Genomic DNA, 22,701 nt, shown 5'->3' with positions numbered 1-22,701 from the left:
ACAAACCCCAAGTCCAGAACAGACTATTGGGGGCACACAGTACTACATAGAGCCATGGCTACATGGAACTCTATTCCACATCAGGTAACTGATGCAAGCAGTAGAATCAGATTTTTTTCTTTTTAAACAGGTAAAAATATACCTTATGGAACAACGGGGACTGTGAAAATACACACAGGTACGGACACACGCATACAAGCACACACTCTACACACACATACATTGTAGATATGTAGTGGTGTAATAATGTTATATGATGTAAGTGCCTTAATGTGTTTGGACCCTTGGAAGAGTATCTAATGGGGATCCCTAATAAATACAAAAATGTAATGTCATGTCGTATTTAAAATTGTATATAACTTAATGTTGCTGGGTCATTTGCGTCTTACTTCATCAAACAGTATGCTTAAAGCATCAGACAAGCTCAATGCATATATAGTTGATTCTATAAAAAAAATATATATATATATTTTTTTATAATCAAATGTTCAAAAGAATGCCCTTCCGGTGAACCAATATTTTTTGGTTTGTTGGACAGCCCTAATAATAATCCATATAAAGTACAGTAATTTGTTCAATTAGAGGCACGTGTGAAAATGAAACCGTTGTTGAAATACTATAAAAGACTGCGAAAATTCCAAAACCACATCACACTTTTTCCTATGTTATGAATATTCTCTATTCTGTTCTTAAGTAGTATTTTAGAATAGTTTCTACGCAATATTGATAAATGAGGTCCCTGGTTTTCTAAGCAAATGTCTAATTATTAGGACTAGTAAACACCTTAAAAATCGGTCTTGCTGCAGTGTATTTGGTCTGCGCATGTGCTAGCTCCAGCCGAGTGAGTCTCCCACTTTTGCACAAGTGAAGTGAGTTCGGAACAACTGAATGTATGCCTCTTTGAAGTAGTTTTCACATACACATTTTATTTGTCCAAACTCAAAAATACAATTGCTTCCGAAAAATAACATGGTCGCTGTGGTAGGAAGTTTATTTTGATTGCCGATTTCACTGAATTTATCAGAGTGCCATCAAGTAGCCTGATTTCAGATGTGTCCATGTAAACAGGATTTTTGGGGAAATCGTTCGTAAATGTTTTAATCAAACTATTATATTAATCTGATGATCCACAATAAATTGCATTATTGTGTGCATGTAACCACACTCACTAAGCGCTGAATACTAACATGAGATTACCTCAAGGAAGGAAGGACAATTTTTACCTCCAAAAGGAAGCAGATGACAAAGTTGAGTGCGGCCAGGGCCACCAGCAGGATTTTGAAGTTCATATCAGGGATGTAGTAAAGCTTCAGCAGCGTGCGCAGGAAAGGCACGGGAGCTAGCACCAGCCAACTCATCAGAGCGAGCAAGACCAGCAGCACACACACAAAAACCACTGTTAGGAGAGAGAGAAAAGATGGGCATCATGTAAGAGACCTTGGCAGCTACTGTGATTATCAGAGTTTACTGCTTAAAGGGAAAGTTCACTCAAATCTAAGTGTCAGATGGTTAAGTACCTCAACATTGGTTAAGTGGATTTAAAACCACTTTTTAAATTGACCAATCAAGTAAACTATCCGTTACAGCACACTGAATGAACGTCAAGGAGGGGAAAGGAGACCCAGCAACAGGTACTTTTTTTGTGGCTTTGATTTGCAAGGCACGTTCATACAACATTACCGAACCCCACAAAGAATGATGTGATATGTCTGGAGCACCTTGGTTGGTGCCTCACCGTTGTAGTACAGAGGTCTCTTGTAGGGGTATCCTTTAGTCACCACCACCGCCATGATGATGTACTGGTACCCCGACAGGTCAAACACACTGGTGTCCTCAAGGTTGGGCAGGTTCGCTGCTCCTGACATTGTTGAATTGAGAGGAACAAACCTGAAAGGATGGATGAAGAGAGGAATACTTAATATTAATTTACCTAGACATTCCCCCACAATGCACTGCATTTGTTGAAAGTCATTGAGCTGCTGTGTTTTTGATACATAATTTTAAACCTCAATGTCACACCCAAAACCCTTCTTATTATTCCTTTGGTCCTTCTCAAGGATCTATTCCAATGAGAACTCCTTACTTCCCCCTCCTCAAAACATCAGAACATTATTCTGTGTCATTAAGAATAGGGCTGGGAATTGTCAGGGACATCACAATACTTCGGTGCTGATGCAATATGTATTAGGATTTTATTGGGATTCTGTTCCAAACATATCAAATCAAATTTTATTTGTCACATACATATGGTTAGCAGATGTTAATGCGAGTGTAGCGAAATGCTTGTGCTTCTAGTTCCGACAATGCAGTAATAACCAACAAGTAATCTAGCTAACAATTCCAAAACTACTACCTTATACACACAAGTGTAAGGGGATAAAGAATATGTACATAAAGATATACAAATAAGTGATGGTACAGAGCGGCATAGGCAAGATACAGTAGATGGTATTGAATGCAGTATATACATATGAGATGAGTATGTAAACAAAGTGGCATAGTTAAAGTGGCTTGTGATACATGCATTACATAAGGATGCAGTAGATGATAGAGTACCATATCCAATTTGTAAGTAGCTCTGGATAAGAGCGTCTGCTAAATGACTTAAATGTAAATGTAATGTATATACATATACATATGAGATGAATAATGTAGGGTATGTAAACATTATATTAGGTAGCATTGTTTAAAGTGGCTAGTGATATATTTTACATAATTTCCCATCAATTCCCATTATTAAAGTGGCTGGAGTTGAGTCAGTGTGTTGGCAGCAGCCACTCAATGTTAGTGGTGGCTGTTTAACAGTCTGATGGCCTTGAGATAGAAGCTGTTTTTCAGTCTCTCGGTCCCAGCTTTGATGCACCTGTACTGACCTCGCCTTCTGGATGATAGCGGGGTGAACAGGCAGTGGCTCGGGTGGTTGTTGTCCTTGATGATCTTTATGGCCTTCCTGTGACATCGGGTGGTGTAGGTGTCCTGGAGGGCAGGTAGTTTGCCCCCGGTGATACGTTGTGCAGACCTCACTACCCTCTGGAGAGCCTTACGGTTGTGGGCGGAGCAGTTGCCATACCAGGCGGTGATACAGCCCGACAGGATGCTCTCGATTGTGCATCTGTAGAAGTTTGTGAGTGCTTTTGGTGACAAGCCAAATTTCTTCAGCCTCCTGAGGTTAAACTAGAGGTAGCTAACGTTAACTACCTACCAATTATTAAAACAAATATTTTATTTTTAGAATCGATAAGTGGAGTCAGTATCATATTTTAATTTTTTTAAATCGGCAAAAATTACATTGAGATACTGTTTTGATCCCCCAACACCTGAAGTCCACAATCGTCTCCCTAGTTTTGTTGACGTTGAGTGTGAGGTTATTTTCCTGACACCACACTCCGAGGGCCCTCACCTCCTCCCTGTAGGCCATCTCGTCGTTGTTGGTAATCAAGCCTACCACTGTTGTGTCGTCCGCAAACTTGATGATTGAGTTGGAGGGCGTGCGTGGCCACGCAGTCGTGGGTGAACAGGGAGTACAGGAGAGGGCTCAGAACGCACCCTTGTGGGGCCCCAGTGTTGAGGATCAGCGGGGTGGTGATGTTGTTGCCTACCCTCACCACCTGGGGGCGGCCCGTCAGGAAGTCCAGTACCCAGTTTCACAGGGCGGGGTCGAGACCCAGGGTCTCGAGCTTGATGACGAGCTTGGAGGGCACTATGGTGTTAAATGCCGAGCTGTAGTCGATGAACAGCATTCTCACATAGGTATTCCTCTTGTCCAGATGGGTTAGGGCAGTGTGCAGTGTGGTTGAGATTGCATCGTCTGTGGACCTATTTGGGCGGTAAGCAAATTGGAGTGGGTCTAGGGTGTCAGGTAGGGTGGAGGTGATATGGTCCTTGACTAGTCTCACAAAGCACTTCATGATGTCGGAAGTGAGTGCTACGTGGCGGTAGTCGTTTAGCTCAGTTACCTTAGCTTTCTTGGGAACAGGAACAATGGTGGCCCTCTTGAAGCATGTGGGAACAACAGACTGGGATAGGGATTGATTGAATATGTCCGTAAACACACCAGCCAGCTGGTCAGCGCATGCTCTGAGGGCGCGGCTGGGGATGCCGTCTGGGCCTGCAGCCTTGCGAGGGTTGACACGTTTAAATGTTTTCCTCACGTCGGCTGCAGTGAAGGAGAGTCCGCTTGTTTTAGTTGTGGGCCGTGTCAGTGGCACTATATTGTCCTCAAAGCGGGCAAAAAAGTTATTTAGTCTGCCTGGGAGCAAGACATCCTGGTCCGTGACGGGGCTGGTTTTCTTTTTGTAATCCGTGATTGACTGTAGACCCTGCCACATACCTCTTGTGTCTGAGCCGTTGAATTGAGATTCTACTTTGTCTCTATACTGACGCTTAGCTTGTTTGATTGCCTTGCGGAGGGAATAGTTACACTGTTTGTATTCGGTCATGTTTCCAGTCACCTTGCCCTGATTAAAAGCAGTGGTTCGCGCTTTCAGTTTCATGCGAATGCTGCACACTATGTCTGCTTCAGATGGACAAGAGAGAGCCATGAAAAAAATTGTTTAAAAAATATTTCCAGCCATGGAAATAAGTGCTAAAAACATGTTGGCTCACCATTTAATAATAACATAGAGAACAAGCTATTGGATGAGTTTTGGAGCAGGGACAGCCGACTAAACTAGGAGGTATCTAACGTTAACTACCTACCAATTATTAAAACAAATATTTTATTTTTAGAATCGATAAGTGGAGTCAGTATCATATTTAAAAAATAAATAAAAAAAAATCGGCAAAAATTACATTGAGATACTGTTTTGATCCCCCAACACTAATTACTAATATTATTAGGGCCGACCACATTTAGTCGACTGGTTGATTGTTTAATTGATAAGTTGTTGGTCGACTGGTTGATTGTTTAATTGATAGGTTGTTGGTCGATAAAGATTGTTTTCAGTCGAGCAGTGGCAAATGTTTATAAAAACAATTATGGCATACGAGACAACAACTGTCTGATTCACGCCTGTCAGAATCTATTGCGGAGGCTGCGGTGATGGCACACCAGTATCACCAGTAGAACATTTACCATTAATTCCTAATCTACAATGTTTGTTTGGTTTATTTCTGTTAATGCATTCAATATATTATTTTTACAGTCTTACCGTTGCCATTGTCGGAGTGGGCACGTTGTTTGCAGAGTGCACAACCATGGCTACACTTGTGAGAAAAGTTTGTTTATTTCATTCCATTTGTGAATTTATTCATTGACTTTTGTTTGGGGTGCTCTTGTCAATCTTGAATAAGGACACGCAACTGATTACGCATATAGAAGTAGGACTAGTCTACATGGCCTGAGTGCAAATGTAGGCCTATAAAATGTACCCATTTGGGGATCTGATACTATTTCTGATTTTCTTAACGCACCATCACTGTGGAGCTTCTCAAAGTATTTTTCTCTTTGCATCAAACTGCAAGTAAACAAAGTCTGTTTTTACATCCATTGATAATGACAATCAGGGTCGGCCCTCCCATTAGGCGGCCACCTATGGCGGCACTTGTATTTGGGGTGGAATTTTGAAAATTGGCTGCCATCCTCCGGCGCCCCTGATCGGCTGCTACACCGCCCGCGGCACCCCAGCCACCAACATAGCGTTGCTGCAGTTCCCGTCACCGCCCCATTCCCACTTCTCCAGAAGTTCACTCCCACTATCATTGGTAGCTATGGTGATGTGTATGTTTATATGGGATTATCCAATTGTGAAATATTAAAAATGAATCTGCCAATTAAATTATTGTATTTTTTGGGGGGTGTTGTGTGTGACAAACTATTAGTGATTAAGGCAGTAGCATAACCTAGCCTGTTAACGTTAGCTAGCTACTACTAGTGGATGTAATTTTAGCTAAAAGTAATCTATAGAGATTTTAAACTATTTGCTACCATATCTAAAAGAGACAAAAACTATCAGGAAGCAAATATTTAAAATAAAATAAAAAATGAGAAGAGGCACAATCTCTAAACCAAAGAAATTCGCTGGTGTGCATGACCACCTAGATAGTTTCTAGAGGTAGAAGGAGCAGGAGATCAGGCTGGTGTCTAAGCAAACTCTGATAATTTGACTTCAGGACCATGGACAGCTAATGAGAAAAAACATCACTGACTGCAATGCAGCACTACAGCAGAGGAAAGAGGCCAATATAAGCGGAGCCAAAATAAATAAATGCTGAACCTGATGTTGGACAATCAAATTCGATATGTAAATAAACTAAATTCGTTAAGGCTGGGTCAATGACAAGACATAAAGCTTATATTACCCTGCTCCAGCGAAATAACGCCCACCATGCATTTATGAAAGCACTTCTTTCCAAAGCTCAAATGATCTTACTCTGTTTTACAGTTCTACAGGAATATTAAAATATGTACTGTTGAAGTCGGAAGATTACATATACTTAGGTTGGAGTCATTAAAACTTGTTTTTCAATCACTTCACACATTTCTTGTTAACAAACTATAGTTTTGGCATGTCACTTAGGACATCTACTTTGTGCATGACACAAGTCGTTTTTCCAACAGCTGTTTACAGACAGATTATTTCACTTATAACTCACTGTGTCACAATTCCAGTGGGTTAGAAGTTAACATACACTAAGTTGACTGTGCCTTTAAAAAAAAGTTTGGAAAAATTCCAGAAAATGTCATGTCTTTAGAAGCTTCTGATAGACTAATTGACATAATTTGAGTCAATTGGAGGTGTACCTGTGGATGTATTTCAAGGCCTACCTTCAAAATCAGTGCCTCTTTGCTTGACATCATTGGAAAATCAAAAAAATTGTAGACCTCCACAAGTCTGGTTCATCTTTGGGAGCAATTTCCAAACGCCTGAAGGTACCACATTCATCTGTACGAACAATAGTACGCAACTATAAACACCATGGGACCACGCAACCATCATGCTGCTCAGGAAGGAGACGCGTTCTGTCTCCTAGAGATGAACGTACTTTGGTGCGAAAAGTGCAACTCAATCCCAGAACAACAGCAAAGGACCTTGTGAAGAGGCTGGAGGAAACAGGTACAAAAGTATCTATATCCACAGTAAAATGAGTCCTATTTCGACGCAACCTGAAAGGCCACTCAGCAAGGAAGAAGCCACTGCTCCAAAACCACCATTAAAAAGCCAGACTACGGTTTGCAACTGCACATAGGGACAAAGATCATAGAACACCATCCCAACCGTGAAGCACTGGGGTGGCAGCATCATGTTGTGGGGGTGCTTTGCTGCAGGAGGGACTGGTGCACTTCACAAAATAGATGGCATCATGAAGGAGGAAAATTATGTGGATATATTGAAGCAAAATTTCAAGACATCAGTCAGGAAGTTACAGCTCAGTCACAAATGGGTCTTCCAAATGGACAATGACCCCAAGCATACTTCCAAAGTTGTAGCAAAATGGCTTAAGGACAACAAAGTCAAGGTATTGGAGTGATCATCACAAAGCCCTGACCTCAATCCTATAGAAAAGCAGAACTGAAAAGGCGTGTGCGAGCAAAGGAGGCCTACAAACCTGACTCAGTTACACCAGCTCTGTCAGGAGGAATGGGCCAAAATGCACCCAACTCATTGTGGGAAGGTTTTGGAAGGCTACCCTAAACATTTGACCCAAGTAAAAAAAAAAAATTAAAGGCAATGCTACCAAATACTAATTGAATGTATGTCAACTTTTGACCCACTGGGAATGTGATGAAATAAATAAAAGCTGAAATAAGTCATTCTCTCTACTATTATTCTGACATTTCACATTCTTACAATAAAGTGGTGATCCTAACTGACCTAAAACAGGGAATCTTTACTAGGATTAAATGTCAGGAATTGTGAAAAACTGAGTTTAAATGTATTTGGCTAAGGTGTATGTAAACATCCGACTTCAACTGTATGTTAAATATGTTATATAAAAGTGTTATTTTTTATTGTAATTGTAACAATTATGGGGTCGTGTCAAGATAACAGGTGGGATATTATTATTAAGAAACTCGGTTTCCTACTATAGGTAGTAGGTTGCATAGTGATAGCAACATTGTAACTCCCCAATGCAGAGGTTAAAGTAAAATTATCTTCTGCCTGGTATGGGACCTCCTATATATGCACGCGTGCACCAAACATTTTTATGGGCATAACATAGAATTGCATATATAATTGGAGCCTATTTCTTCATCTTCCAAAAAATAAGTGGTAAGCCTACCTGTTTGACAGACACAATTATCCTAGATAGATCCTTCATCGATGTCTGTATAGCCAAATACTGTGGAAATAAAATAAAACGTATCCAGATTATATCAAGCGTTCTATAGCTATGCTTAACTCGGAGATGCCTTATGGTAGAAACAAGCTCTAAAATGCCCGCGAAAGATGTGACTGATGCATATGTATGGGATATATTGATTCCTCTCTATGACAATCTGAAGCTAAAACTGCAGCCTATAATAATCGAGGAGACAAGAAAAATAAAATTGACTTTGCTATTCTGTCCCTATTAATTGAGCTTTTCTCTTTCTGGAAAGAGAAGATGTTTGTTTAAACCCAGGCAGCTTTAAGGGAAGCACTTGTGTTTTGGGGTTATACAACAGACGAGTAGCCAGCAGTTGAATCTTACAGTTTTCTGTGTCAGTACAGCCTCTGTCTGGGTAGAAAGGTGCCATGCTTAGATTCATAGGGATGTCTAAGATGTCATTATTTTTGGTGATTTTATCAATGTAATCAGATTGAAGATATTAGGCTATGTTATTGACATTGAACTGATTGTATAGCCTACTAACCAGAAGTGTTAAAAATTGTGTTTAATTTGTAGCATAGGCCTATTAGTTGGTCTGCCTTTATTTTCTGTTCCTCCGACTTTCAGCTGAGAAATAAATTGGCCCAACGCCAAACCTATTGTGGGGGTGGCAGATTTTTCCGGCCCTGTTGACAATAGTTCCTCAACATCGCCTATTTGAAAAATCTTTCCAACTCTCCCTTTCGAATACCACTCAGCATGAAAGGGGAAAAAAAGTTGTGCTGTGATCTGGTGGAAATGTCATAAAATAGGCATACCGGATTACTTCGTATCCCTTGCGCTAAATAGCCTACTGCACTGTCTGTCCGGAGCTCACTGGCACTGGAAACTGAGGGCCCAGAATATTTTCTACAATGTTGCAAGTTTGCTAGCACAAGCTTCCCACCAGACCAAGTTAATACAATAGTTGATACAATGTTTTAGGTTTCTTGCAGACAGGCCATGCGTAGCCAATATGATTTATAGGATATTTATCAGAATATTTTCTACCTGCGGGCTGCAAGTTTTTTTATTAGTTGGCTTTATGTAGGCTATTTTCACATATTGTCAATAGAAGTTACTTTTACATTGGTATAATTTTCATTTAGATAGAATTTTAATGAACCACATGACATTGATTTTGAAATATGAAAACTTTATAAATTAAACTGTTCCATGGAAATGTGCATATGAAAATCATAACTGGCACACAGATCAGTAGAACTGGTACGATAACTTGGCACAAATGCAAAAGATTGCCGTCTGCTGGTGTAGCCTATTACCGGCAACTTCAGGAGCATAACAGCAAAATCTGCAGCGTGGGAGGATGGCCGGGAACAGGTTATTGTCTTCTGGTTAGGCTACATTAATCTCTGGTGCCCTCTTTAGTAATTTGTGTCTTAACAAGCTCAGTAACCTACATATAGTTGATTCATTCAAACATAGGCTGTGTCTAAATATGGAAAAATACACGTTTTAAAATGTCGACCAATCGAACAGATGGCTCTCGGTCGTTTTTTTTTTTTGTCGGGGACAGCCCTAAATATTATACAGTATTAAAAGGTACTATAGAAATCTAGCTGATCATAATCACTATTCATAAATGGTTCTTACCAGTCCTGGGAGGTGGTGATCAGCAGAGCAGACACCTGGCCCAGGATGAGAAGCAGGGTGTGCAGCGTCAGGCTAGCCAGGACTGGCAGCGCCAGCAAGCTGGCTGGGGGCCTCTGGGGGTGCAGCTCTGTGCTTGGGCCCCCTTTCCCCATGACGATAGCCAGCAGCGTCACCAGGACCATGTCAAAGAACAGGAACTGCAGGTCGCCCAGGTTAGTCTTCTCCTGAATGGGGTACACAAAATAGAATCAACACATGCTATAGGTGGGGGAGGGTAAAATAACATTCCAAGGCATTCTACAGATCCAGACAAATGTTGTGCCTGTTAGATACAGTTGAAGTCGGAAGTTTACATACACCTTAGCCAAATACATTAAACTCAGTTTCTCACAATTCCTGACATTTAATCAGAGTAAAAATCACCACTTGGATCACCACTTTATTTTAAGAATGTGAAATGTCAGAAAAATAGTAGAGAGAATGATTTATTTCAGCTTTTATTTCTTTCATCACATCCCCAGTGGGTCAGAAGTTTACATACACTCAATTAGTATTTGGTAGCATTTCCTTTAAATTGTTGGTCAAACGTTTCAGGTAGCCTTCCCCAAGTTTCCCACAATAAGTTGGGTGAATTTTGGCCCATTCCTCCTGACAGAGCTGGTGTAAATGAGTCAGAGTTGTAGGCCTCCTTGTTCGCACACGCTTTTTCAGTTCTGCCCACAAATTGTCTATGGGATTGAGGTCAGGGCTTTGTGATGGCCACTCCAATACCTTGACTTTGTTGTCCTTAAGCCATTTTGCCACAACTTTGGAAGTATGCTTGGGGTCATTGTCCATTTGGAAGACCCATTTGCGACCAAGCTTTAACTTCCTGACTAATGTCTTGAGATGACATTAGTGGTCCTTCTGTAGCTCAGTTGGTAGAGCATGGCGCTTGTAACGCCAGGGTAGTGGGTTCGATTCCCGGGACCACCCATACGTAGAATGTATGCACACATGACTGTAAGTCGCTTTGGATAAAAGCGTCTGCTAAATGGCATATATTATGATGCTTCAATATATCCACATAATTTTCTTTCCCCAAGATGCCATCTATTTTGTGAAGTGCACCAGTCCCTTCTGTAGCAAAGCACCCCCACAACATGATGCTGCCACCCCAGTGCTTCACGGTTGGGATGGTGTTCTTCAGCTTGCAAGCATCCCCCTTTTTCCTACAAACATAACGATGGTCATTATGGCCAAACAGTTCTATTTTTGTTTCATCAGACCAGAGGACATTTCTCCAAAAAGTATGATCTATGTTCCCATGTGCAGTTGCAAACAGTAGTCTGGATTTTTTATAGCAGTTTTAGAGCAGTGGCTTCTTCCTTGCTGAGCGTCCTTTCAGGTTATGTCAACATAGGACTCATTTTACTGTGGATATAGGTAATTTTGTACCTACTTCCTCCAGCATGGTCCTTTGCTGTTGTTCTGGGATTGATTTGCACTTTTTGCACCAAAGTATGTTCATCTCTAGGAGACAGAATGTGTCTCTTCCTGAGCGGTATGACAGCTGCATGGTCCCATGGTATTTATACTCGCGTACTATTGTTTGTACAGATGAACGTGGTACCTTCAGGCGTTTGGAAATTGTTCCCAAGGATGAACCAGACTTGTGGAGGTCTACACATTTTTTTCTGAGGTCTTGGCTGATTTCTTTAGATTTTCCCATGATGTCAAGCAAAGAGGCACCGAGTTTGAAGGTAGGCCTTGAAATTCATCCACAGGTACACCTCCAATTGACTCAAATTATGTCAATTAGCCTATCAGAAGCTGGAATATTCCAAGCTGTTTAAAGGCACAGTCAGCTTAGTGTATGTAAACTTCTGACCCCCTGGAATTGTGATACAGTGAATTATAAGTGAAATAATCTGTCTGTATATAATTGTTGGAAAAATGACTTGTGTCATGCACAAAGTAGATGTCCTAACCGACTTGCCAAAACTATAATTAACAAGAAGAAATTTGTGGAGTGGTTGAAATACAAGTTTTAATGACTCCAACCTAAGTGTATGTAAACTTCTGACTTCAACTGTACATACAATAATTAAGTTTAAAATACTATAGCATTTTTTTTCTAAAGCGATGAAACATGAGAAAGTATGCACAATGAACCCCTTCAAACTACTGCACACATTATCTGGCATATCTCCTGTCTTCCTTTCCAGGGGTAAAGAAACACTATAAGCTTGGCAGAACTCACAGTGTAGAGGATGAGCACAGAGGAGAACTGGATGAGACTGTACAAGGCCATGTACTTGAAGAGACTGAATGATGTCACCAGAGAACACCGGCCCTCCCTGTGAGACAGAGGAAGAATCACCCTTGTTAAAAAGAATGACAACGGCACATATTATTTTTCCTTTGACATTATAGTACTCATTACTGTTGGATGTCAGGCTACTCTTGAACAGAGTGTGGTGTCCTTACCGGATGAGTAGAGGCACACAGCTGATGTTGTCTGACTTGGAGGTGAAGGGAGAGGCCACGGATGCCTCTGCCTCTGACAGAGACACGCCTACGTCTGCGGCCCTTAGGGCTCCGCAGTCGTTGGCCCCGTCTCCGCACATGCCCACACGGTAGCTACACATTGAAGGAGAGAGGGTGAATGGGTGAGAACTTAGGACTATTCCCTTTTCACACTACCGAGCTGTGCCGAAGAGAGCCAATCAATGGAAGAATCTGCCTGTCTGTCCATCTATCCTTTCATGTACCTTAATTTGCTACAGAGTTCCTTTGTGTCTTCCTCCTTTTCCCTATGCATGACTCTACCCTCCATCTCTCTCATTCTAGGCTGGTCTCTTCTTCCCTGACTGGTTTCCTCTGTTCTTTCCACCTCTGTTCCCCCTCTCTTACTTCAGTTTCTGCAGCTCTGTGACCAGCTGAGTCTTCTGTTCAGGGGCCATCCGTGCGTAGACCGTTCCCCGCATCAACACCTGAAAACACAACGCACTCATAATGCATTGTCTATTCTACACAATAACTGACCATTCAGAACCATTTCCCCAGTATGTGTTAAAACTATTCAGCTAACTGGGTGGCTGTTGAGTTGAGTGGACAATGGGAAGGTGGTCTCACCTTTGGCAGATACTCAGGGAAGTGGTCACACAGCGCGGAGAAGGACTTTCCATTGATGGCCAGGTGATAGTTGATAACACCCTGGTACAGACCCTGAGAAAGCAAGAGGCGGTGAACTGGAGTATTACAAACAGTACCTTTTGTAATAGGTATGGCACAAGGCATAGGTCTGTCTCAAAATAAAATTATAACATGAAAGAACAGTGGGGTGGATCCTAACTTCCACTTCCTAAAATGTTTCACTTAGTCTCCCATTGACATCAATGCATGACTAGACTTGTGGCGGTCATTAAATTGTCAGCCAGTGAATGTCAAGCAAATAACTGCCGGTCTCACTGTAATTGACCGTTAATTAACATAAAAACATTTAGCATCTCCTGGCTTCCACGCATAGCCTACAAGCCACTGATGCAGACGTTTGGAACATTTACATTTTAAAAAGTCTAATAAATCCATGTAATACAGCCTACACCATCACAATGAATCCATTACTTATTTTAACAGGTCTAAAGAAACATGTTATGAAGAAAATGTAGTCTATTTCAGAAGAACAGAATATCATACTCTAAGTTGTCCTTATGTTAAGCCCTGATTTGGCTATGGCTACACTGGTTCCTTTAGCAGACATGATTTGCTTAGAATTCCGTGGCATTATTTTATAGTACCAAGAAAACAACTGAACATAGCTGAATAAAATAGAAAGGATATTCTTCAAACGATTTGAGGGAGAGAAACAGGCACTCCTATATGCTTAATTTAGTTATTTATGTAACTTTAGTTGTGATACAAATATTGTCTCCTATATGTTATGATTTTTTGTATACATTCTAAGGCTACATGATGCGACTAATGATGATTTGACGAAAGTTGCATAAAAAGGCATGAGCTCTGTCTTTTGTTTATGCGCAGGCTGTACACACTTCATCAGTCTCTCATTCACAATTTTAAAAGCACTTGATTATGCCTCGAATTTCCCGGCTGCATCCCCTTTGGGCTCCCGAGTGGCGCAGCGGTCTAAGACACTGCATCTCAGTGCTAGAGTTATCACTACAGACCCTGTATCACAACCAGCCATGATTGGGAGTCTTATAGGGCGGCGCACAATTGGCCCAGCGTCATCCAGGTTAAGGTTTGGCCAGGGTAGGCTGTCATTCTAAATAAGAATTTGTTCTTAACTGACTTGCCTAGTTAAATAGAGGTCAAATAAAAAAATATATAATTGTGTGGCAGTAATGCCCACTAAGAAAAGCCATGCCTTTTACGGCCAGTGGCCATTGTGCCCTTGGGCTGAATATAATAATTCCCTTCTCCCGACTGTGTGCCGAAGCACCTCTAACTCACATGATTGGATCTTTCTCACAGGCTACAAGTGAAGTCTGACACATCGGGAAGGAAACCTATCCAATTCCGAGGTGCATATTGAAGATATTGGAAGAACTGTCCACATTTACTTTTTGTCAGCCCACAAGATGAGTAGGCCTAATGAACAGCAAAAGTAGTAGCCTATGTCAATCTACTATCCTCCATTGTACAAAAGTTGACCAATTCTATTCAGTGCGAGAAATAAATATTCCAAACATAGTCTGGGACAACCACGAGCATAAAAAAACTGTTTTAAGCAATGAGCCTGACACAACAATTCAGAACGTTTAGCTCAAAAATGTTGATAAACTATTAGGCCATTTCTTCACATTATAAGCACAGCAATGTGGACACGGCAGTAGGCTATAAGCGCAAATGTTCAATTAGGTAGTGCATTTTTATTGTGAAAATAATCTTCCCCAAACTTGAAACTCACATGCTGCGTATGCATGCCAGTTAAGGCTCTACACACATTGTAAAGCAGATTAATGTGTTTCATTTTAAGAAGTTATTTGGCCACTTTAGTTGTGATACAAACCTAATCAAAACATATAGGCCAGGCAACATGAGGTGTGCAACGATGATTGGTAAAAATCCAAAAAATAGTTATGCCTGTTTCTTGCCTTAAACTGAGCATATTTCCCAAGTGATAATATATATATATATATATATATATATATAGTGATAGGCCAATATTGTTACCCATTAGATTATTTCTGATTTTATCTCATCTTTACACATACTAAATAATGTGTGTGAAATTCATTTTGATTTCGAATGGACAATTATCATGCGCCGGTCTCAAAACAGGGGCAAAAAATACATGTCATCTATGCACTTAAATAGCAAATGGAGGATGCTTTCCCCGTGGTTCATTTTTATGCCAGCCAGATATCTTTACAACAGGAGTATAGCCTGTGCTTAATATTAGGAAAGTTTAGAAATAAATATAGTAGGCCTAACCTATAGAAAGCTTATGGGATCCTCCTATTTTTAAGAGGCTATCACATTTTCTCATGAAACTGCATAGCCTACAGAAATGTTGCACAACAAGAGCTCATGGGCTCTCAATAAGTTTTTGGTTACATTTGTATTGATGTCAGAGTGATTAAAGGGACAATAAAGTGCTGAGTACCAGGCAGTTAGTCATTAGTAGTCTACCAAACTTTCTATCAGAAGCCTAATTATCGTGACTCAGCGGTCAAATGGAATTTGAATGTCATCATGACTCGTGACCGCCGGTGTGACGGTAATACGGTCACCGTAACAGCCTTATGAATGACCAAGTGAAATTTTGACTTAAGTGGAAGTTACGAATCGCCCTAGCATGAGGTAAAGACAAACCTGAGTGTACATGTCTATGGAGCTCTGTGTAGCTGTGTCCTCCGTCCCTCCTTCCCCCAGGTGGAAGCGCAGTGAGGGCAGAGACTGGGCGGTCTGGGGGGTGGCGTGAACAAAAATCACCCTCTCGTTTGAGCCCAACATCCCACAGGTTCGAGCCACATTGACTGCAGTCAGAACGTTGTCACCTGTGAAGTAGGAAAGGAAATACTTAGACTAGATGGCCTGCTGTGGGACATACTGTAATATTTTTGAGTGAGAGGATTGGACTTAAGAGTGTATGCCTTAGAGTGGGTTGCTCTGGAGGGCCATAGCATGTGCATGTTTTGTTCTAGCCCAGTGTCATGACTGTCCTGATCAGCTCAGGTTACAGGAGACCACAAACCTACAGATTATCTCTCAACCCCAACAGAGGAGGAGAGATCTAGGGGTCTGAAGATGTGGGGGGGTTTTATGACCCCTCACACCCCTGGTAAATCTCAGGCCACAGACTAATTCCTTTGTCCTGTTACTATGGAGAACCAGCCTCAGAACATTAAACATGAAATAAAGGGACTTTGGAACAATGGTTTCCGTCAGCCACAATGGTGGTCATGACGATAGATGGAATATGAAAATGTATGTCATTTTTGTTATTAAAGGTTAATAGATGACGTTATTACGAAAACATTGAAACGTGAAGAGTTTTCCTAGTATATGTTTGATGTTTAAACATCGTACGTTGTGTGGAAAATGTCCAAATAAAAGGGAATGTTTTGGTAAAGATGAAATGTTAAGTTAGTTGTCTAAAATTGGATTTGAGTGAAATCTAGAACTTGCCCTCATTAACTTGGTACGCCCAGAGAATTGCCCTAAAGACGGTTACGCCCACTTCTGACCCAAGGGTAAAAAACCTGTGAGTAAAGAATTCACAGAGAAGACTACGTGACACAAGCTGCAGCCAAGGTCTAAAAAGTAAACGAACCCAGAACGCAACACAAGTTTGAAGACAAAGATATCCTTTTCTACCCAAGCTACGGATGAGTAGCTGTGTCTAAGCGGGTGAATTCAAGTCAAACCACCTAGACTCCATCTCCCATCGAATCGTGGTATCTAAAAGGTTTCATTCCTATGCTGTGAGCTCTGAGCTACAGAGCCGTCTGTCCTCAGAAGACCCCTTCCATAGCAAGGGTGAGGGAACAGACTCCTAAGCCAAAAGGACACTGACATCGGGAGGACGATCAGAGAGGTGCGCAGTAGAAGTGAGTCATCGAGCAGCTGAACGGTCCCCTTAACGGTCCACGCAGAGCATCCTCGGATGTCTACCCCACGTAATTACATCATTATATTCTGACCCATAAGAGCGACAGTTTGGGGCAAGGCTAGGGTTTGTTGGATCCTGTGTTTTACATTATAGCCATTACCATATATATGATTGAATATTATCTGCTGTTGGCTTGTGTGGATGTATGTATGTGTTATGCAACATAGCTGCCTTGAAACATTGTTAAAAGCTTCAGGGCCATGGGCCTTTCTCATGATGGAAAAAAGACAGGAACTGTGCAATGAGTTAGGGGTGGCACATTCAGAGCGTGGTGTTGCGAGAACAAGCAGTCTTTTGTTAGATAACAGGAGCCAGGTGCAAGATAACGGTATGGAGCATGAGAGCCTGGATGTTCTTCACATCTATCCTCAGAAGCGCCAAGAGGCGGGGTCCCGCCTGAGCGCCTGCAATAGGCTGAGCAAGTTTAAACCACGCCCAGTCTCTACCGTGATTGGCCAACAGACGTGTTGGAACTGTCTATCACAGTATAAAGAATACTGTTTTACATACGTCTTGTCAGTTCTCTGTTCTGCCCTGCGTGGTATTACAGTGAGCCCGTATATACGAAAGTTGCATAAGCATAGCTGACAAATTCACCCAAATGTATATTTCTCTCGTGTACTTTCTTTTTTTTCTCTCTCTCTTTCAAATCCCCATTTTGGGTAACACGCGGCATAGTGTGTTGGCCCGTTATACTAAGTTCTAACCAATAGCATATAATGTGTCTTGTCTATGTGTATCTTTTATCATCATTTTAGCTTTTTAGTAAATAAATATTACACTAAGATTGGTGTGGTGCAAACTCATTGGTGAGACCCGGGTCCGTGCAGATTCACGGGCTATACGACGTTCAGAACGATATTGGTAGAGGTAACTGGTTAATTAGCGGCTGTTGTAAAATCGATATTCTGATATTCTTTGAGTTAAACTGTGAAATAGAAACTCAATAAAAACTAGTTTTCCCATGGTGCCCCAGGTTAATGAGTTAATAATTGCTTGATTCATATAATCACACAAATAGAAACTTGTAATCATCCGATGAACAACAGTCGTCACATTAACTAATACAACATCACGACACCAGTACTAACCCCGCCTGGGGGGAAAAAAATCCTGTACACTGCGGTCCTCTATGGCCATGACTGATATTTATAATAGTCAAATTATGTTTGGGTTACAAAGACAGAAAAGAGATATGCTATTCATACCAGTGACCATGACGGTACGAAGATGTGCCAATCTGAGGGTAGTGATGACCTCCGCACTCTCCGGCTTGACCAGATTCTTCATCACCAGCAGACCCAGGAACTGCATGTCTCGCTCTACCTCTCCCCTGTGGACACCAACACAGCTCCATCAACACCTACTGACGTGATAGTTCACCAGCGGAGCCATAGGCACAGGTTTAGAAGAATTCATTGAGGACTTGGGTAGTAGCTAGAAGGGACATAACCGCATTTGATGTTCTTCATAAAAATGTCCTACCGTTCAATGGTGCTCAAGTCAGTCTGCCCATACAGTGTTTTGTAGCCGAGAGCTAGCACCCTGAAGCCGTCACTTGCGAAAGTACGCAGGGTGTTTGAGAATTGTGCAGGCACTGCAAGTCACGGGTTAAAGAAAGACAGTAGAAGTAAACAATAACCAAAAAAAGACGGACTTAAAACACAATCACATCACAAACCAGTGCCAATGCTAATCTTACAGCAACTTATTCTTTCTGTGAAATATCTATTTCAATTCATAGCTCTCTTCACTCTGTCTCCCTCTCTCTTCCATACCGCTTTCTCTCAGGCAGAGGCTGGCCACCATCTCTGGGGCCCCTTTGATAAAGGCGAGAGACGACTGTCCCTCAGGATTCACCGTCACCACACTCATCCGCTGGAGGGACGAGGAGAAAGGGAAACGCTGCACGAGGGCCACCGCCTCGTGGATGGACTGATGGGACAGGAGAGAAGAAAAGCATAAACTCCCTGGCCTCAATCCTTCACCATAAGGCTTTCATATCAGTGTTAAAGCCATTTCACAGATGTCATGATGCCACTATCTACTGTAGGTCAGTGTTTCCCAAACACAGTCCAGGCTACCCCAAGGGGTGCACATTTAGGTTTTTTGCCCCAGCACTACACAGCTGATTCAAATAATCAACTCATCAAGCTTTGATTATTTGAACCAACTGTGTAGTGATAGAGCAAAAACTAAAATGTGCACCCCTTGGAGTACCCAGGACCGAGTTTAGGAAAAGCTGATCTGGGTAAAGGGATTCAAGTGTACCCATTGATACAAACATTGCAGAGTTCCTATGAATAATGAATTAATAATCTGAGAAGAACCCAAGAACAAAGAAAACCTTGTCAGTCGATGGGGAAGGCTAGGTAGGTCACTATTAACCTTGTGAGCCAGACTCGAAGTCTGTCACTATGGAAACAGGCCCACATAGCACTATCTAGGCCTAGGGCTAACTTTTTTATAGTGCCAACCCCTTTGGTGTCCACAGATCTGGGCCGACAATAAAAGCTAAGAGCTTCTTCCACCACATTGATTGAATTCACTTATTCAATTCTTTCAGATCTGTGAACACCTCAGGGGCCATGACCACGTGGGATACTCACTACACTCTCAGATTGGAGAGGACAGGCAGGGGGTCGCATCACTGCCAGAACCCTGTGACCTCCGAACTCTGAGTCTAACGTTTTGTCATCTCCTGCAGGCTCCTCCAGCTCCTGGCAGGAAAAGTCAGTAAGTCACATAGATAAAATACTCAGCCCCTATTGAAGAACTGACTTTGCACCTAGTACAAACACTCCATAAATATGGTTCTTGGTTTCTCAGTCTTACCCAGCCAGTGGACTCGATCATCTTGAGCTCTAGAGGGTCTCCCAGGGGTTGTCCCCCCAGCAAGGCCACAGAGTGGCAGCAGGCCATTGCAGAGAGCATGGGTCCCTGGGGCAGGAGGCGTGGGTCAGGGACCAGCTCAGAGAACCCAGCTCCACTACCCTCCATCACCCCCCACACATCCAGTCCCTCCTCAGTCAGAGTGCCTGTCTGAATAGAGAGGAATAGAGAGTGGAGACACACTTCCTTCTTCAAAATAGTTCTTCACCAGGGTCATGTTCAGTAGTGCGTAACGTAGCAGAGCGTTTTGCAAAGAAAAACAAAAACTCGGGTAGTAGCTCCGTTTCAAAATGTTTTCTCCTGTTGTGTGCTTACAGAACACGACCAAGATATGATTTCAACTGCTGTCAGTCCTCCAAGCTGTGTCCACCCCAAAACACACACACACACACTAGGGCATACTGGTTTGGGGCCTCACCTTGTCAAAGCAAAAGAGCGAGACCTTCCCAGAGATGTTGATGCGTGGGGGGCTTATGCAGAAGACCCCTTCTCTCTTCAGACGACTCTGGGCGTAAATGGTACCGGTGGTGATAGCAGCAGGGAGGGCAGGGGGCACCACAATGGTCACAATATCCAGAGCCCGAATCACCAGCTCCCACCACGTGGTCTAGAGACACAATTACATTTTATTAAGAAATAATCCTCAGAGGGTCAAATATTTTTGCCCAGGTCCAAAATCACCACATTGTTGTTTGTTTATCTAATCAATTAGGGGGAAAATGAACTCATGGTATTAATAAGGTTGGTATGGCAAATACTTACGTTGGTTCTGCTTAGGATCACGATGCTGTATACTGTGCCACACAATGCTGAAACACAATTAAATATTGGTTCATGCTGAAATTACATGTTTACACAATACAAGGGGCTAATTGGTAATACTTTTATACTTCTCAAAACTTGTCTAGCACCCATTTAAAATCATTCAAAAGTTAGTTATTTTACGACGTGCAACTCTACTGAGTGTCGGGGCTTACCTACACCCCCCAGGAAAAGCAAGAACTTAATAGCGTCTTGGTAGAAGCGGAAGTTGATAGGTTGGGGGTAGAGGATGGAGCTGACCAGGTCTCCCTTGGCTGTGAAGAACCCTGAGGGACAAAAACCAACAACATTGAGTGGAGGACAAACACAGTCCTTTTATAATGTAATATGGTGAGGTCTAATTATGTACATACAAAATACACATGCACTTTATTATGCATGTACAGTGGGGCAAAAAAAGTATTTAGTCAGCCACCAATTGTGCAAGTTCTCCCACTTAAAAAGATGAGAGGCCTGTAATTTTCATCATAGGTACACTTCAACTATGACAGACAAAATGAGAAAAAAAATCCAGAAAAATCACATTGTAGGATTTTTAATGAATTTATTTGCAAATTCTGGTGGAAAATAAGTATTTGGTCACCTACAAACAAGCAAGATTTCTGGAACTTGGGTGCAGTGACCAAATACTTATTTTCCACCATAATTTGCAAATAAATTCATAAAAAATCCTACAATGTGATTTTCTGGATTTTTTTCTAATTTTGTCTGTCATAGTTGAAGTGTACCTATGATGAAAATTACAGGGCTCTCATCTTTTTAAGTGGGAGAACTTGCACAATTGGTGGCTGACTAAATAATTTTTTGCCCCACTGTACATACAGTGCCAGTCAAAAGTTCAGACACACCTACTCATTCAAGGATTTTTCTTCATTTTTACTATTTTCTACTGGAATAATAGTGAAGACATAAAAACTATGAAATGACACATATGGAATCATGTAGTAACCAAAAAAGTGTTAACTGATCGCCACCCAGTCATCAAGGCAAAGGGTGGCTACTCTGCATGTGATGGTCTCACCAGGAAGCATGGAGGAGGTGTGATGGTGCTTTGCTGGTGACACTGTCAGGGATTTATTTAGAATTTAAGGCACACTTAACCACTATGGCTACCACAGCATTCTGCAGCGATACGCCTTCCCATCTGGTTTGCACTTAGTGGGACTATCATTTGTTTTTCAACAGGACAATGACCCAACTCACCTCCAGGCTGTGTAAGGGCTATTTGACCAAGAAGGAGAGTGATGGAGTGCTGCATCAGATGACCTGGCCTCCACAATCACCCAACCTCAACCCAATTGAAATGGTTGGGACGAGTTGGAGTGCAGAGTGAAGGAAAAGCAGCCATCAAGTGCCCAGCACATGTGGGAACTTGTTCAAGACTGTTGGAAAATCATTCAATGATTTTTTTTAAACCTTAATTTAACTACGCGAGTCAGTTAAGAACAAATTCTTATTTACAATGACGGCCTACCCCGGCCAAACCCCTCCCATACCCAGACGACATTGTGCCAATTCTGCGCCGCCCTATGGGACTCCAGATCGGTTGTGATGCAGCCCGGGATCGAACCCGGGTCTGTAGTGACACATCTAGCACTGTGAGGCAGTGCCTTAGAAAGTTGCTCCACTCAGGATCGCCACTCAGTCATCAAGGCAAAGGGTGGCTACTTCGAAGAATCTCAAATATATTTACATTTGTTTAACACTTTTTTGGTTACTTCATAATGCCATATGTGTTATTTCATAGTTTTGATGTCTTCACTATTATTTTACAATATAGAAAATAGTAAAAATAAAGAAAAACCCTTGAATGAATAGTTGTGTCCAAACTTTTGACTGGTACTGTACATACATACATACATACATACATACATACATACATACATACATACATACATACATACATACATACATACATACATACATATGCATGATTTAATTGTCTGTTGTTTGACCTT

The 22,701-nt window shown here is 41.8% G+C and overlaps 1 protein-coding gene across 3 annotated transcripts in view; it reads right to left on the bottom strand.

Annotated features, from left to right (window-relative positions):
* Nucleotides 1-22,701, bottom strand: part of atp13a2 (ATPase cation transporting 13A2) — a 35,410-nt gene that overhangs the window by 3,764 nt on the left and 8,945 nt on the right. For 2 of the 3 annotated variants that reach the window (XM_046365478.1, XM_046365479.1), the window contains exons 13-28: nucleotides 20,899-21,009; nucleotides 20,684-20,730; nucleotides 20,340-20,528; nucleotides 19,865-20,071; nucleotides 19,639-19,749; nucleotides 18,808-18,964; nucleotides 18,515-18,626; nucleotides 18,238-18,362; nucleotides 15,730-15,914; nucleotides 13,024-13,116; nucleotides 12,802-12,881; nucleotides 12,376-12,528; nucleotides 12,149-12,245; nucleotides 9,907-10,130; nucleotides 1,736-1,887; nucleotides 1,224-1,396 (exon numbers count right to left, since the gene is read on the bottom strand). In XM_046365478.1, coding sequence (XP_046221434.1) covers nucleotides 1,224-1,396; nucleotides 1,736-1,887; nucleotides 9,907-10,130; nucleotides 12,149-12,245; nucleotides 12,376-12,528; nucleotides 12,802-12,881; nucleotides 13,024-13,116; nucleotides 15,730-15,914; nucleotides 18,238-18,362; nucleotides 18,515-18,626; nucleotides 18,808-18,964; nucleotides 19,639-19,749; nucleotides 19,865-20,071; nucleotides 20,340-20,528; nucleotides 20,684-20,730; nucleotides 20,899-21,009 — 2,216 coding nt within the window. Of the gene's footprint in view, nucleotides 1-1,223; nucleotides 1,397-1,735; nucleotides 1,888-8,223; nucleotides 8,284-9,906; nucleotides 10,131-12,148; nucleotides 12,246-12,375; nucleotides 12,529-12,801; nucleotides 12,882-13,023; nucleotides 13,117-15,729; nucleotides 15,915-18,237; nucleotides 18,363-18,514; nucleotides 18,627-18,807; nucleotides 18,965-19,638; nucleotides 19,750-19,864; nucleotides 20,072-20,339; nucleotides 20,529-20,683; nucleotides 20,731-20,898; nucleotides 21,010-22,701 lie in introns of those variants that run through there. The other variant, XM_046365480.1, reaches the window with a different exon arrangement.

Source organism: Oncorhynchus gorbuscha, linkage group LG10 (assembly GCF_021184085.1).
Source record: "Oncorhynchus gorbuscha isolate QuinsamMale2020 ecotype Even-year linkage group LG10, OgorEven_v1.0, whole genome shotgun sequence".
Lineage (NCBI taxonomy): Eukaryota > Metazoa > Chordata > Actinopteri > Salmoniformes > Salmonidae > Oncorhynchus > Oncorhynchus gorbuscha.
The sequence above is the reverse complement of the archived record's forward strand: the minus strand, read 5'-3'. Positions and strand labels throughout refer to the sequence as shown.